General features: G+C 50.7%; 1 protein-coding gene and 1 pseudogene across 3 annotated transcripts in view; one reads left to right on the forward strand and one right to left on the reverse strand.

Annotated features, from left to right (window-relative positions):
• SUSD4 (sushi domain containing 4) overlaps nt 1–12,351 on the forward strand; it is a 132,703-nt gene extending 120,352 nt beyond the window's left edge. The window contains exons 6-10 of one of the 3 annotated variants that reach the window (XR_005214831.1): nt 3,005–3,202; nt 4,684–4,828; nt 8,764–9,146; nt 10,138–10,955; nt 12,208–12,351. Coding sequence is in view for 2 of the 3 variants with exons in the window: in XM_037823198.1 (XP_037679126.1) it covers nt 3,005–3,202; nt 4,684–4,828; nt 8,764–9,146; nt 10,138–10,166 (755 nt within the window). In the remaining variant the exon portion in view is untranslated. Of the gene's footprint in view, nt 1–3,004; nt 3,203–4,683; nt 4,829–8,763; nt 9,147–10,137; nt 10,956–12,207 lie in introns of those variants that run through there. The other 2 variants (XM_037823194.1, XM_037823198.1) reach the window with 2 other exon arrangements.
• On the reverse strand, nt 1,010–1,488 carry LOC119524516 (annotated as a pseudogene).
• Nucleotides 12,352–15,770: the final 3,419 nt, after the last annotated feature.

The raw sequence follows: 15,770 nt of genomic DNA on the forward strand, positions 1-15,770 counted from the left end.
GGTTTCCTTTCTGTGTTTATGCCCTTTATAAAGGACTCCAGTAAGAGGATTAAGACCCACCCTGAATGTGGTGGGTCACATCTTAGGATCTGACTCACCCAAAGATCCTACTTACAGTGGGCCCACACCTACAGGAATGTATTAACTTGAGGACCGTACTTTTCTGGGGTACATACACCTTCGAACTACCATACCCTCTTTGTGATGGGGAGCATTTCAGGCATTATCTGAGTTTCCTCCAGACCCTATGCCCCATGGAGAGCCTTCCATAGTTCCAGCTTCCTCTCAAGGGTCACAGCAACGAGGAACCCTTCGTCCTACAGTCTAGGCATGGTGGTAGCTTCCTGCTCTTGCTAGTCTCTGGGATGCCTCGTCTTTCCCATTTTCCATCACCTGTGTAAGCAATTACCCATTGCAACCCCTCTTTTAAGCACTCAGGTCCTGGTTGTTCCTGACTGACCCTTATAATATGTCCAGCTCTGAACTAAGCCCTTACTAGCAATCCTCACAATAATCCTCAGAGTTCCCCATTTTACAAATGAGGGCACTGAAGCTCAGAGAAGTGACTTGCTCAGGGTCACTAGGCTGGTGAATAGTCCAGCCACCTTTTAGAACTAGGCTCGTCTGGTGCTAGCCTGAGCTTTTTTCTTTCTCTTACCAGTGGAAAAGTTTTATTCCTTTTAATGACAAACAGTTAAACCATATCCAAGGCCTAAACTTACAGACACAAGCCAAAGTAACCATTTAAAGCATTAGGTAATAAGGTACAAGACATACAATAGTGAATCTGGGGGGAAATGCTTTGCCAACTGAAGCTTACACCTAACTTTGCTTGATTGACAGTTGAGCTGCTAGTGCTTGGGTGTGGCTCAGGGTAAGAGCATTTCTGCAGAACCTAAGGAGAACAGCTGTGTTTTGCAAGTACTGAAGTATTTAAGACTGCACTGATAAGTGTGCATTTTCATATTGAAGGGGAGAGGGAAAAAAAGGTAAGTCCCTTCTTAGGGCATTAGGCTGCTTTGCAGAGAGCCACAGTGGAAAAGCAGACTTTTCCTTGCTCACGCTCAGTGAATTCTCTGCAGGCCTTGGCAGTGTCCTGCAGTAGGGAGTCCTCTGAATTGGCACCATGGTTCCCTGGGAAAGGCATTCATCCATCAAGTTCATAGAGGAAGCCATCCACATTGTTAAACAGAATAACATGAAAGTTCACTTTGTCCTCTACCTGACATTGGCCTTCCTGTGCCACAGCATCATGTGCTGCCTGAATGGCCTCATTGTTTTCAAAGCATTTTGCTCTGTCTTAGGTGACATCTCCATTTCAGAAAGAAACTGTTTCAGGACTGACCCATCCTCAAAGTCCAGTTTGTCCTGATTATTGGCCACCACATGTAGGAGTCCGATTGTACCACAGGAGTTCCCAATGGTCTGTTTCATGAAGTACACTTTAGGACTAACTTCTTGTCTCTTCAGTTCCTCAATCTATTTTTTCCTGAAGATCAAGCACTCCTTTGACCTACTGGCAGGATGAGAGAGTGGTAACCTGAGGCAAGTTAAGCCTCAGTTAAGTTTTGAGCAAATCGTTTAACATTTGCAGGACTCCATTTTTTCACCTGGCACCGCCACTCTAAAGCCTTGCCTGAGCTCTTACCCACTCCTTGAGTTGCTTCCAGAGAACCTAAACTCTCTGAGTTCCTGTTTCCTCATCTCTAAAAGGAGCCAAGAATACCTGCATTCCAGTGTTGTTTGGAGGATCAGAGATAGTGTCTCTTACCCCGTGCCGTGGCATGCCTCCATCAGGGTGGGCCAGCTGAGCTGGGGGTCCATCTGGTGGTCCGACCCCAGTGGACACTTGTTGCTGCCCGTGAGTGCCACTGCCACACTTTTCTGTGCCTTCCAGCTGCCAGTTTGGGGTCGGCTGTGTGCGTGGGTGGGCCATTTCAGGGTGGTGCCTGGGATTTTGCATTGGCTGGGGCATCAGGTTACCCTGAGGAAGGGACTCAAATATTAACGTGTTTTTTGTGTATGCGTACGTCAACATGTGGGTTTGAAGCTGGCCTTGGTAGACTTGTGGTTTGGTTATTTCTTGAAGAATGTGACCTGTGGTGATGCTATTTATTTCTGAGTCCTCCAACATGAAAGAGAACTCTCTGTGGCATGAAATAAACAACCACCAAACTCTACTAGTGTCATCTTCCTGGCCACAAAGATGGAAGCATGCTGACCTTGCAGCCCAGAGTGGCGTCTCAAGATAGGAAACTAAAACAACTTTTTTTTTCCTCCTAAAAACATAGAATATTAGAGTCAGAAAAATCCTAAAATATCATCTAGGGTAAAATAAGCTTCTGTTTGACAGGGAATAAGAGCAAGGCCCAAAGCAAATGATCTGCATAAAGTCATGAGAACCCAATGCCTCTCAGCCCTGTGCTCTCCCCTAATGGCCACGTCATGCCTGGGAGCAGGAGGCTGTGGCCTGGATCTGCAAGCAGAGCCGGAGAACTGCTCCATGCTTGTCAGTGGCCAAACCCCGGCAGGGCATTTGGGACTCAGGTTAGGGACACTGACTTAGGGGTTTGAACAGTCCTGAATTACTACCATATTCACAGGCTTGGGATAGCTGTTCCTTTCAGCAAAGATTTTTTTGTCCATAAATATCTTCATTTTGTTTACTAGGTTGTCTGGCACATATTAGCATGCATTGTTAGTAGAGTAGCTTACTACTATCTGTTAACTAGGCATTCTCTTTGCATTGTAAAGCGAGCCTCTCTTTTATGATGTACTTTACAACACCATGCGGTGGGAGCACATGTTGAGAATGTTGTAACAGGCTTCCCTCTGACCTTCTAGGGAGATGCCAGCAAAGGAGCTGTCTCTAGTATAGCTCAGTAGTCTGATGATTGATTACCAGCACATCTTTAGGTCATCACGTTCGCCTAGACCAGTCTATATCTTGAGGGCTTCAGACCGGGTAAGGATGTGGTTCTGAAACTCTTATTTTCCCCCACTGCCCAAGTCTGTCCACTGCCTCCAATGGTGAGTCATGGAGATTTCATCTGCCATCCGCGGCCTTGTGAGCGCTACAGCCACGGGACCGTGGTCGAGTTCTACTGTGACCCCGGCTACAGCCTCACCAGTGACTACAAGTATATCACCTGCCAGTACGGGGAGTGGTTCCCTTCCTACCAAGTCTACTGCATCAAGTCGGGTAAGCAGATCAAAGGTCTCCCCCTGGGGTGGTTATATACTGAGCCCAGCCCCTTCCGACACACACACACACACACACACACACACACACACACACACACACACACACACACACACACACGGGTAGGAGCAGGACACGGAAACATGTCCTTATGGATATCTGGGACTGATGTCGTTAGACTCTGCGCCAGATGATTCTAGGTCCTGAAAAGAAGGTCAGGAGCATGAACCTACTCATTCACAGGCTAAAAATCCTGACCCTCTGAACAGGGCACCTTGACTCCCAGCAACCACAGACAGATCCCTGGCCTCAGTCCTCTCTCTCTTCTCTCAACCTTTTTCCCTTCCACATGCAAAAGGTATTGCTTTCTCATGCAGGACACAGGCCCCCACGGGTGTGACCAGAATGAAAAACTCCCCCTTCCTCTTCCACTCAAGGAAGCATACCAGAATACAAATGATTTCATTACTGGTAAAACCTGCTCTCACTTAAAGAAATGTAGGCCATTTGCAAGCTTCAGTGCTTTATAGTTAATAACAAATCACTTTCCAACCAACCTTTCCACTGGTCCCAACTGCACTGGAGTAGCAACTGTTCAGCTGTGACCTTCGGCTCCAGCATGCACCCCACCATCTCCCACCCTCCCCGGTCCTGCCCACCTGCTCCAGCATCTTCTAAGCTGTGCCCATGGCCACCTGCCTTGAGCAGTGGCGATCGCTGCACACTTTTTCTCCTGGACACATCATGTGGGGAAAAGTATTAACTCTAGGGTATGGGGGAGACATAAAAATGGTAAATTTAATGAATGAGGGGAAAGAGTGGAGAGAAGATGGGAGGGAGAGTGACTAAGAGGCAGATGGAGAATATAAGAGAGAGGGTGGCTGTGCCAAAAGGGTAAGAATCGATTCTGGAAGGGTCTGCTCATGCTTCCCCTTACCTGGCAGACATGGTATCCGCCAGAGGTGGCGGAGGTGGGGGGAGCATGGAGCAGGCACTTCTCTTTATCTTTCTGTCCCTTTCTTCACTCCAACCCACAGTGGACTCCAGAACACCCACAAAGATCTTTAGCCCAGCTTCCCTCCTCCCGCCATTGGTTCATTTTAGAATAACACTTCTCCAGGGGAAAGGGACCTCTCCCCCTTCATTTTCTGCCCAAGAAGCAGGCACATCATTTGGCCCTCCAGCAGGCAGCTCTCCCCAGGTCTGGAATATGAACATGTGGGTGTCTTTTCCATCTGCGCAGAGCGCCCCCTGGAGACGGTTTTTGGTGCTGCGTGTATCCTCATGTATTGTAACACGCCAGAGCTCCTGGCGCCGGTCTCTGCGGGGGGGGGGGGGGGATCGGGGATGGGGGATGGGCAGGAGGGATGCTGTGAGCGACTCCATTTGCCAGATAAATCCAGCACATGAGCATGCAGGGAACCTTAACAGCCGTCGCAGTCTGGAGGCCTCACTGGCTGCTCTGTTCTCTTGCACGGCAGAGCAAACGTGGCCCAGCACCCACGAGACCCTCCTGACCACGTGGAAGATCGTGGCATTCACGGCGACCAGTGTGCTGCTGGTGCTGCTGCTCGTCATCCTGGCCAGGATGTTCCAGACCAAGTTCAAGGCTCACTTCCCTCCCAGGTCAGTGCCAGCCTCGGCACCCCCACGCTACCCTTGGTCCCGGCTCAGTGCAGCACCTTAAACAGCACAGAGAGAAGATGAGTGACGAGCCAGACCTTGATAAGTGCAAAGCTGATGCCCTAAGGGGGAAAGGGGATCCCACTGTCCTGGGAAGGGGATGTGCCTGGGGCTGGGGCCAGACCGCCTTTCCCTTTCCTCCCTCCCTCCCTCCCTTCTCTCAGTAGACCATCTCCTGGCAGGCATTGTGAGGGGTGTGGGGAAGGGCACCTGGAGTTAGGGGGGCAAGCTGTACTCTGCCCACTCCAGGGGCGCCATTTACATCCAAGTCTGCCTGCAGGTGACTGCTCCGGGAGCTTACAGCCCATAGGGAGACCAACAAATGCACAAAACTAACTAGAAAACAGGTCAGAGGCCTTGTGACTTAACCAAGATGCAGAATCAATGTGCAATGGGAATTCCCAAGAAGGAAGAAAGACTGCTGGATGGGAGAATCAGGAAAGAGTGAGACTCTGCCATGAAGGAGGATCTGAATGCATGGAGGGGGACATGCAGAGGGTGGCTCCCCATCCTCCCCAGCTACACAAATTAGCTCTGGTTGGGGTCCTCATCTTCACAGTCGCCATCACCAATAGGAGCTTGCTAAACTCCCCAACAGGCAGGGCAGCCAGGACCCCTTTGCCCCCACCAGTAGCTTGGAGTTGACATGAACAAAGTACAGCAGCACCTTTGTGAACAAAGAAGAACCACCCAAGGCTACCGCAGGCAGGTCACAGTTCCTGGAGGAAGAAATAATTTCAAAAGCAAAGGGATGAGTTTGTGAACATTAAGAAAGAGTCCCAAGCGTGACAGTACAGGTACATCACAGGTGTCACTGACACAAGCAGCCTTTTACAAAGGAATAATAATTACTGCTGTGCATTCTGTTTCCATGTCAGATTCTTCTCACCTCGGCACCTAAAATTGCAGGAAAGGACATTTGTTTTTGCCCACAGGGACAGACTTGCCCCCCGCAAAATTGCTTAGTAGAGGAGGAGGCTTCTGGAATTAACCACTTCCTCTCCCTTCCCTCCAGGAAATCCCCAGAGGGTGAAGAGTGAGGGAGGTGAGCAGAATTGCTGGAGGCAGTGTCCCCCCACCTTTTCCCTTAACCTCACCCCTACCCCCCTGCCCCCAGGATGGCCTCATCTCACTTAGCAGTGTTCCCTGTCTGGCAGCAGAGGCCCCACATCATCACAACCTGATGGGCACCCCACACTCCCCAGCCAGGTTTGGGGGCCACCTGAAGTGTGTCAACGCCATCCTGTGCCCTAGGCAAGCCCTTGCTGAAGGGCTGGAACCTCCCCTCCTCTTCTGGTCCCCAGTATTATTATTTATTAATCAAGGGACTGTAAGTATCTACAGGATCACTGAGTATCTACAGTATCTAAAGAAGGCCTAAGGATCCCAAAGAGAAAGCTAAACTACACAGTTGTCATTTAGAGCACATTGGAGTACTGTAAGATGTTCCACAGAGCAATTTTTCTCCATGTGCTTAGAAGGAAAGTTACCAGGATATGGATATGTTTTCTAAATGTTCTCTAAAGTGTTCACTTGATTTTTAGCCGTAAAGTACATTTCATCTTATATTGTTCTCTAGTTGTTTTGGAAAAGTTGATCTCATTGATCCAAATAGATTATAAGATTCTCAAGGGCAAACCAAGAATGGGTTTTTTTCTCCAGGCCATGGGAGTGGACATTGATTGTGGTCAGGGGGAGCTGAGTGTGGTAGCTGAGGCACAGTGGAGGAGAAGCTGCCCCATCATGGGAGAGAGATGGCCTGGGCCCACATTGTTAGGGTGAGAAGTGGGGAGCAGAGAGGCATCTGGCTGCATGACCTGGACACTTTGGAGATGAAAGGGATAATGAAAAGGTAGACAACCCTAAGTGAGGAAGGGAGGCCAGAGCAAGATGAGGAAGTGTCCAGGGAAGGAAGCTTAGCTTGTCAAGGGTACGCCAACAAAAGGCTGTTGGTGGAGGGCAAAGGAAGAGAAAGGAGACTGATTTGGAACAAGCTTAGCTGCAGATTCCCAATCTCTTCCCTCACTGCCTCTTGCCTTCTGGGGAGCATGGGCTTTGGTGATCTCCCTTCCTCTCAGTGGCACAAGAAGCTCACTGCCATAATCTCTGAGCTTTTGCAAGATGTTTCAAAAAGTCAGTCAACTTGAGACTGTGTAGAGAGAGGCAAGACTCTCCAACACAAATGCCCATGTTCAGACATTTCATTCACTTGAATTTTAGAGCCACTTCCACAGTGCGCTGAGAGCCAGGATCTGCACCCAGCAAGGGCTCTCTTCTCTTCCTGTTACTTCACCTTCTGGCTGCATTGTCAGCACAGGTTCCCAGCAGAGGAAATAGGAAACCAAGTCCCCTTGGCTATTTACCAGCCACTCTGGGTTCCTTTGGTGGGCTGGAACAGAGTGTGATGGTCTGGCAGAGCACAGGCCTGGGTGCAGGTGCCATCTGGGTTCAAACCTGGCAGCACTGAATGTGCAGGGTGCTGAGATGCCACGTGGCAAGGCCAGGGGCAGCCTGTGTCCCCACGTGTGGGAGCACCTGGAGAGCATAATAAATGGATCTCAGCCACTCCCTGTAGTCCTCATACCAGTCAGGACAGGTGTAACTTAGACAGGAGTGGTTGGTGGGTTGAGGTGGAGTTGAGTCCGGGTATCCTCAGTGAGGCAGCGTGAAGCCCCTCTGTGAGATGCTGCAGGTAGCTTTCTCTTTTTACCCCTGTTGTTTTCTCTATCTTGACTAAAAAATAGTGATTTTTCTACTGTAGCATAAAAAAAGAAGCATAAGAATCACAGGGGCTACACTTTCCCCGTGGGCCCTTATGGACCACAGCTTCTTGTACTGTATTGATGCTATTCCATTTTCACATCCTCTGGCGGACATTAGGGTGCTCTGTTGGAGTGGGCCATGTGTTCCCCCTGAGTGGTGAGTTCATGGCCAAAGGAGGGAAGAAGGAAGTCTGAGAGATAGCAGAGCCCAGTGGTAGGGGGAAGAGCCAAAGCAGGAAGGGAGAAGAGAAGGCAGCAGGGAGAGGCAAGAGCAGAGGGAGAGAGGTGGGGACAGAAGGGGAGAGGTGGGAGCAGGGGAGAGGGGCGGGGACGGGGAAGGGGCGGGGACAGGGACGGGGGAGGGGTGGGGAGAGGAGGAGAGGGGTGGGGACGGGGAGGGGGGCGGGACAGGAGAAGAGGGGCGGGGACGGGGAGAGGGGCGGGGATGGGGGAGGGGCGGGGACAGGGAGAGGGGCGGGACAAGAGGAGAGGGGCGGGGACAGGGAGAGGAGCGGGACAGGAGAAGAGGGGCGGGGACGGGGGAGGGGCGGGGACAGGGACGGGGGAGGGGTGGGGAGAGGAGGAGAGGGGTGGGGACGGGGAGGGGGGCGGGACAGGAGAAGAGGGGCGGGGACGGAGAGGGGGGCAGGGACGGGAGAGGGGTGGGGACGGGGGAGGGGCGGGGACAGGGAGAGAGGGGCGGGCCAAGAGGAGAGGGGCGGGGATGGAGAGGGGCGGGACAGGAGAAGAGGGGCGTGGACGGGGGAGGGGCGGGACAAGAGGAGACGGGCGGGGACGGGGGAGGGGCGGGGACGGGGGAGGGGCGGGGCGGGGACGGGGGAGGGGCGGGGCGGGGGCGGGGCGGGGACGGGGGAGAGAAGTGGCAGGAGCAGGATGGAAACAAGCCCCTGTGTCCTGGAGCCGGTGTGTTGGGCAGCACCATCTGCCAGAGGAGAACCTGAGATGCTGGCTCTTCCTCCCCGCTTCCACGCAGGACCTACCTGCCCATAGTGTGCCCTCAGGACTCTCGCTGCTGTGAGGGACACCGATGATCTCATTCCTGGGCTGGCGATGGGGGTCGCCCTAACAGGTTGGCCCTGCTTTCCTCCCCTACAGGGGACCTCCCAGGAGCTCCAGCAGTGACCCCGACTTCGTGGTGGTGGACGGCGTGCCCGTCATGCTTCCGTCCTACGACGAGGCTGTGAGCGGTGGGCTGAGTGCCTTAGGCCCTGGGTACCTGGCCTCCATGGGCCAGGGCTGCCCCTTACCTGTGGACGACCAGAGCCCCCCAGCATACCCCGGCTCAGGGGACACGGACACGGGCCCCGGGGAGTCAGAAACCTGTGACAGCATCTCAGGCTCTTCCGAACTACTCCAGAGTCTTTATTCACCTCCTGTCTGCCAAGGGGGGCCCCACCCCACTTCTGACAATGCTGACTCAATCACTAGCACAGCGGGGGAGGTGGCATCCACCAGCCCAGGCATCGACATCGCAGATGGTAAGTGTGGGCCCCGGGGACGCAGCTGTGCCTGCACACACCTCAGCACCCAGCATCTTCACATCCAGCCTCTTACTGTGCACAGCACACAGCCCCATCTATGTTTCCCTCTCAGCTTAAATTGCTTCGTTCTTTTTCTACATGCAAAGGCCATTGGCGAGGCCAATTAATGTAAGGTATGATCATCATCTCACAAGTAATGAGCCCATTAGCCGAAATTTCAGGAGGCACAAAAGGGCACCGAGCTATCCAGATCAGAAAGGCTCCCATGGCCAGAACTTGCTTTTTGTGGCATCTGTGTGATCCGGAATGTTTTTCTTCTTTATGCCTTAATTAGGGAGGATTTCTGAAAGCGATGCTTCGGAACAGATTAACACAGATAGGCAAGGAGGGAAAAATCCCAGATGCATGCACACAGGCCCAACAATGTACATAGATCGCCCCATCACCTGAGAAATTCTGCATCATATAAAGATGTGAAGTAAAGGGTCTGAGTGCACTTGTCCAAGGAAAAGCAGAGCACAGCTCACTGTAAAGTAGAAAAATGTATCAGATTCATTAGGGTTCTGTTTCCTAGGGGAAGGAAGCTCCAGCACAGGTCCACAAATGAAGGCACCAATTCCAGTTTATATTGATAGTAAATGGCAGTAACAATGTAGAAACAGAGGTCCCCTGATTCTCCATGGAGTGCCTTTTATGCTTCTCTGGACTTGAATTTTGTAACCTGTTGGCTTATTTGACCATTAGGGCAGGTGGTTGAAATTTTATCTTTTATGAACTGGGCGTACAGCAGATCACAACTGTTTTCCAGCAAATTGATGTTGTATGGGGGAGTTGGCATATTCGATTATTAACTGATATGTGGAACTTAACATTTTCTTCACATCCCTTCTAATTTCAAGAATTATGGATATTTTAAGGAGGCTCATAATTACAGATTATTGCAGTGTGTTTCGGGGTACTAAACTAATGACCGTTTCTTCTTTTACAGAGATCCCTCTAATGGAAGAAGATTCTTAACCGGCCCAAGTGCCCATTAGTCTGTTGCCCCTTTGGGGAGGCCATAGAAGGACAGGATTTAGAGGGACGGGGGAGTTTTAAATTTATCTACCTGGGGACAGTGATGCACAGTGTACATCTCAGATTCAGCAGTGAGGCTGACAAACTGCAGTGGCAATGCTTTTAAAGGAGACTCAAGGATCTTCCAAGACCAATGAGGAAGAAGGGGAAGTGGGGATCTGGATTAAGGTGTTAAATGTGTCTCCATGCTGCAGAATATGGGACAGTTCCACACCCCTCCCTCTGAGCTACACTTCCCATTGAACTATGTTATCAGCTTTACCTGCCTCCTCCAAAAGCATGTCACATTATGTAAATTTGCTTCTAAAATCTGCTTTAAACTGTCCCTGGACTCCAAGTGAGGACAGATCAACCCCTGCGAAGGTCTGTGCCAAGCTGCTGGAGGAGTAGCAAAGCCCCCTTGTCCCCTCAGGAAGGAGCAGGCCCCAAAGGGAAGGTTCCATGTAACTTTTTGGACAATCTTCCTTGATCTGGACAACTCTACTCAAAAGCAAGACTTTATCGGGGTGTGGAAGTTCCAGCAGAAAAGGAAAGACTCAGGAAGGCTCTCCTTCCTGGAAATTTCTTCAAAAAGTAGAGTTCATGTACTCTGTGCCTCCCTTGGCGAAGAATCTTCAGTATTTGTATTCACGGCCTGTTACACTGAGCCATGGCATTGGATAAATCCCATTACTTTACAGATGGTCAGAATGTGTTAACATTCTTCTCATGGTGGAGAAAGTAACCAAGGTAATGTTTTGGTTCAGCATTTTAAAAAGATTCCACTTAACAGTTTATCTCAGAGTCAGAAATCCCTCTCTAGTGAACTGTTATCATCGTTACCCCAAACTCCCAAACTCGGCCACATTTTTTTTTTTCCAAAATAGAAATACTTTCTGTAACACATTCCACCTCCAGATAAAGTGTGAGGTTGAATTTTTTTTTTTTTTTTCCCCTTTCACTTTGTCCTGCAGAATTCTAAAGCAGCTCTCGCCTCCTGCTTTGGGAGTTTGGGGCTGCCTTGCTCACCTGCCAATCCTGCATTCTTAGCCTGCCAGGTCTCGGGGTACCCAGTGAGTACTGTTCCTAAGATAATGATTGATAAAGAAAAAATGTTTCTGGGCCCTGAAGTGTCTCTTAAAATACACGTTGATCTGTGAAGTTGGTTGGTTTCCTCATCTGGGTTTTAGACAAAAATAAACAAAACTCTGATCTACAAAACTGCTATGCTCAAAGAGCAGCGAGAGCTGGAAGTTTGATCAAGTCCTGTTTTTTCTTGACACAGACTGATTAAAAATTAAAAAAGAAAATGACAGTTTGAAGCGTGACTTTAATAGTGGAGTAGAGTTGGGTGGATGGGGAAGGGTGGTGATAGTGATCAGGGGTGATGGAAGTCAAATTTAGGATTAAGAACATGAGGCTAAAAGAAAGAATGTGGCTGTGGTGCCTCCAGCTGTGACAGTGGTGAGGACAAGTGGGGAAGAATGTTCAGTGACAGCCTCCACCTGCCACTTGCACAGTTTGATACCACAGGTGCCATTAGAAGGCATCGGTTTTCACAGGCGTTTGTGATTGAATGTCACTTGGCATGCTCAGGGACAGATGTCGTGGACTGGGGGGGGGGGGGTCAGTGGAGTCCGGGACCCAGAATTCCTGTCGTGCCAGGTAGCAGCTCCTCCCATGCCCACACATGGGCTCCTTTCCAGGCCCCCTACATGTAGGTCACGTTTGGAGGCTACAGGTAAGTGCCTCATTTCCCCCCTGGGCAGGTCCGGGGGAGGTGTGGGGGCTCTCTGGGGCGGAGCCTTGCCTCCTTCCAGGAAACGTCCCCCCACCCAAAGTAGACAGCAGGCAGTGTGCAGCCCCCCTTGCCTGCAAAGCCAGGGAATTAATGTCAGCATAGCTCTAAGAATAGACACTGGTAGGAAGGAAACACCTGCTTGGTTGCAGTGTCAGACAATAGCTAACCAAAGCACCTCACTGTTTCCTCCATCCCTTTAAGTCTGCAGCCACCTCAGAGCCTCGCCTGCAAGTATTGATGAAGAATTTGTGTTTCATTAGAGTGAGCTTATTTGGTGGTCAAGAATCGTCATCTTTTCATGATACTGACTTTTTCTTCTTTTAAAAACTTTGGGAGTCCTTCCAGGTATGACTGAACTTAATCAATCATTCTCACACTACCTCAGAAATTAGTTAAAAGAACAAACCAGGCTGTGTTGTGAATTGGTGCTATAGAGGTGTCCAAGACAAAACCGGACCCAACGTAAGTGCTTTTCTATTTTGGGAAAAGGAGGTACTTCCAGGAGCGGGTTCAGGAATGTGCCTTTGAAAAACCAAAGGTGTTCCTTTGAGTCAGTCTGAGATGTTTGTGTGTTTGTTTCTGAGAATGGCAGAGCAGCAGTTTTCTGGCTGACTTGCCCCCCATCATAAGATACAGCAGAAGTCACAGGGTGTCTGTGCATTTCACTCCCACGGAGCTTTTTTAATTGCGAGGTTCTGATTAGCTACTGTGGAATCTTTAGAACTGTTCCCACCTAATTACCCCAGTCCCAGCAGCTGGCACAGGGACAAGGCTGCCTCCTTTTCCTGCAGAAATATTTTGCCTCTGGCCAACAGGGCCCAGGACAGTCAGAATTCAAAGGCAAAAGCACTTGGCTGCAGCCTGCCAGGTACAGCTGTTTCTCCCCATCATTTGCGCCGTCCCTCCACGCCTCACTGGGATAGGCAGCGCCCCCCCACTTAGCCAAGTCCCCCATTTGTTGTCCCCCACCCCATTGCTAGGTATTTCCTGGGTAGTTCAGGGGCAGCACAATATCATTAAAGAGCATGGACTTTGGAACGGGCACATCCGCTGGCTTCAAACTGCCTCTGCCAAATTATTAACTTCCTAGGGCCTCAATTTCTTCATGTAGAAACTAGGGCAGGTTTACCTCCACCAGCCTCATCTGGCTGTTGTTAAGATGATGGCTAATGTAAGCCAAGCACCCAACCCACAGTAGGCATTTGATAAATGGTAGCTGCTATCCTCCTTGTTGCCACGTGTGAGGGAGGGTGTCCTACAGGTGGTGAACTCAGACATGCACCTGCAGTTTAACTCTTCACCTGCTGTAATCCCTGTCACCTTCCAGTGGCTTCACAGGTGAGGCATGTGGGGTCTGCCCAAAGCAAATGGGCAGAAATGTGTTCTGCCAGTTCCCCTGGGATCCCCTCCCTGGAGCACATCCGTAGCTCCTATATGCTGTGCTTTCCATGCAGAGAGAAGTGTTCAGTGCCGGCCCACCGGCATTTACCCTCCTTCCCAGCACAGCCTTTCCCTGCTGCATGCTGCAGAACATTCTGCTTAGGGAGGAGAACGAGGCTCCTTTCTATGATCTCCTCAGAAATCTCCCCAAGAACTCTGGAGGACTCAGACCATCTCCACAGGCAACCCGGCAGATTAATACTAACCTGCTTCCCTAATTTTATTGTCTATTTTGGATTTAAAGCATAAAAGTTAATGCCCATACATTTCCAAGGTGATAAAGGGAAAGTCCCACGGTAAAGATTCCTGGTCTAACAGGCAAAACAGGGCCCCAGAGAGAAGCAGTCACTTGTCCGGGAGGGCGAGGATTGAACATGATGGTGATGAAATCATAAAACTTAATGCAGAGTGTATGCGGCATCAGCGGGGCTGTGCTCAACTGCCGAGGCAGGTGGAGTGCCATCTCCACGTCAGCTGGATGCCAGTCCCTGGGGACCCGCAAGGCACCGTTTTAAGTGGCCAGAGGACTGGCACCAGCTCCCTGAGCAGATCCATGAACCTGCTGTGCACGGAGCCCTATCTGCTCATGCAGAGCTGCTGCAGGAACCCACATGCACCCCGGGCCTCTGGTCCTCCCAGGCCATGGAAAATGAAACCTAGACACCAGCAGACACCTAAAGAGTTTGGGGCAAGGGGGAATGGAATAGAATTTGAGGGAATTAAGTGAGAGTAATATTTCCTGCCTAGAGCCTATATTTACAGACCTCGTTTTGTTCAATAAATGTCTCCTATCATGTGCCAGGCCCTGTCTGTGCTGTCAGGTCCACTGGGAGAGGAAGCAACTACAAACAAGGAGCTATGAGAGCACGTGGCCCCCGTGCAGTCCTGCCTCTGGGAAATGGTGGGCAGGAGTGGGCATGAGCCAGGGGTCAAAGAGCCCAGAGTTAAATAAAGCTAGGCAGATTTGGGAAATGTGGAGTTTTTCAGTGATGTGAGTGCCTAGAGGTTTGGGGGTACAGGGAAGGTGGAGTGGGGGTGGGCAGGAGGGAGAGAGGGGACAGAGCTGTGATTGGAGAGGTATGTAAGGCAGACCATAAGAGAACCGGGGCACCAGGTGAGGAGCTAAGTGGCTATCCTTAGGGAAATGGGAAGCCAATGAAAAGTTTGAAGCAGAGAAGTGGTAGAGTGAGACGGAAAAGCAGCAGGCGGGTTTGAGAGCTATTTTGGAAGCAGACTCAATTTTGTGTTTGGTGGAAAGAGACTGGGCCTTGGAATCAGGGACATCTGAGCCCAGCCTGGGCCTGCTGCTGGGTTTCTGGGTGACCCCTCCAGGCCCCAGCCTCCTCAATTGCACACTGAGAGAGGGTGAAACAGATGGTCTTAAAGATCTCTTCCAGCTGACAGAGTGAAAGTTCTCTTTCCTGTGTGTGTTTTTTTTTAAATTCAGAGTCAAACATCACTCCGCTCCATACCTTCAATTTCTCATAACAGCTGCCCACTGCTGCTTCTAGCGCCTGCCTCCCCAACCCCAGCAAGTCCCAGCTGCTCTCCCCTGGGCACCTGCAGCTCAGAAGCAGCCCCCACTCCAACACCCCCCTTAGGAGAGGGCCTAGTCTGCACCACCCTCAGCCGGGCTGTGTGTGTAGGGGGAGGGCTGCAGTGAGGTTGAGAGAAGCCACAGCAACTCAGGCCTCCCATGGCAGTTTCCCAACCCCAATTCATTTGGCCTTTGGCCAGAAGGGGCACTGGCTAACCCTCCCGGAGTCCATTTCAGCATCATGACTCAAAGCAACAAAAGATCCATTAAATTGATTTTGCCCATGAATTCCCTATAATTGTGTTGCATTCCCCATTCTAGGAAGCGTCTTTACACGCTGTGTTCTTCAGGTGGGGGGATGGGAAGGAAGCAGACAAGTCGCAGGTTCCTGTTGGCTGTGCCTGTTTTTACGTCCATCACGGGCAGCGAGGAGGCGTCTTCTCTGCAGAGTTCTTGTGTTCCCGTGACTTTATATCACTGTGTCAGCAATATTTCCTGGTAATGCTGTACGTGCAGCCCCGGGATCTCTGTATTTTTAAAAGGACAAGGAAAACAGCTCAATTTCAGAAATTGAAACTTCCCAGACTTCTTGGCTCATGCAGCTGCAGAAGAATGTGAGCGAGCAGGGACCCTGCCTCCCCAAGGCCAGCCAAGGACTCGGGAAAGACTTGACATGTCCCTTCAACCCCACCTTCTGGAGTCGGACGGACTTCTTCCTTATGTCTTCCCCTCCCATTTGGTCTTTGGTTGAGGTTTTGTCACCTGTGGGCTATATACTTTGGTTGAA

This window comes from Choloepus didactylus, chromosome 2 (genome assembly GCF_015220235.1).
Source record: "Choloepus didactylus isolate mChoDid1 chromosome 2, mChoDid1.pri, whole genome shotgun sequence".
Classification (NCBI taxonomy): Eukaryota; Metazoa; Chordata; class Mammalia; order Pilosa; family Megalonychidae; genus Choloepus; species Choloepus didactylus.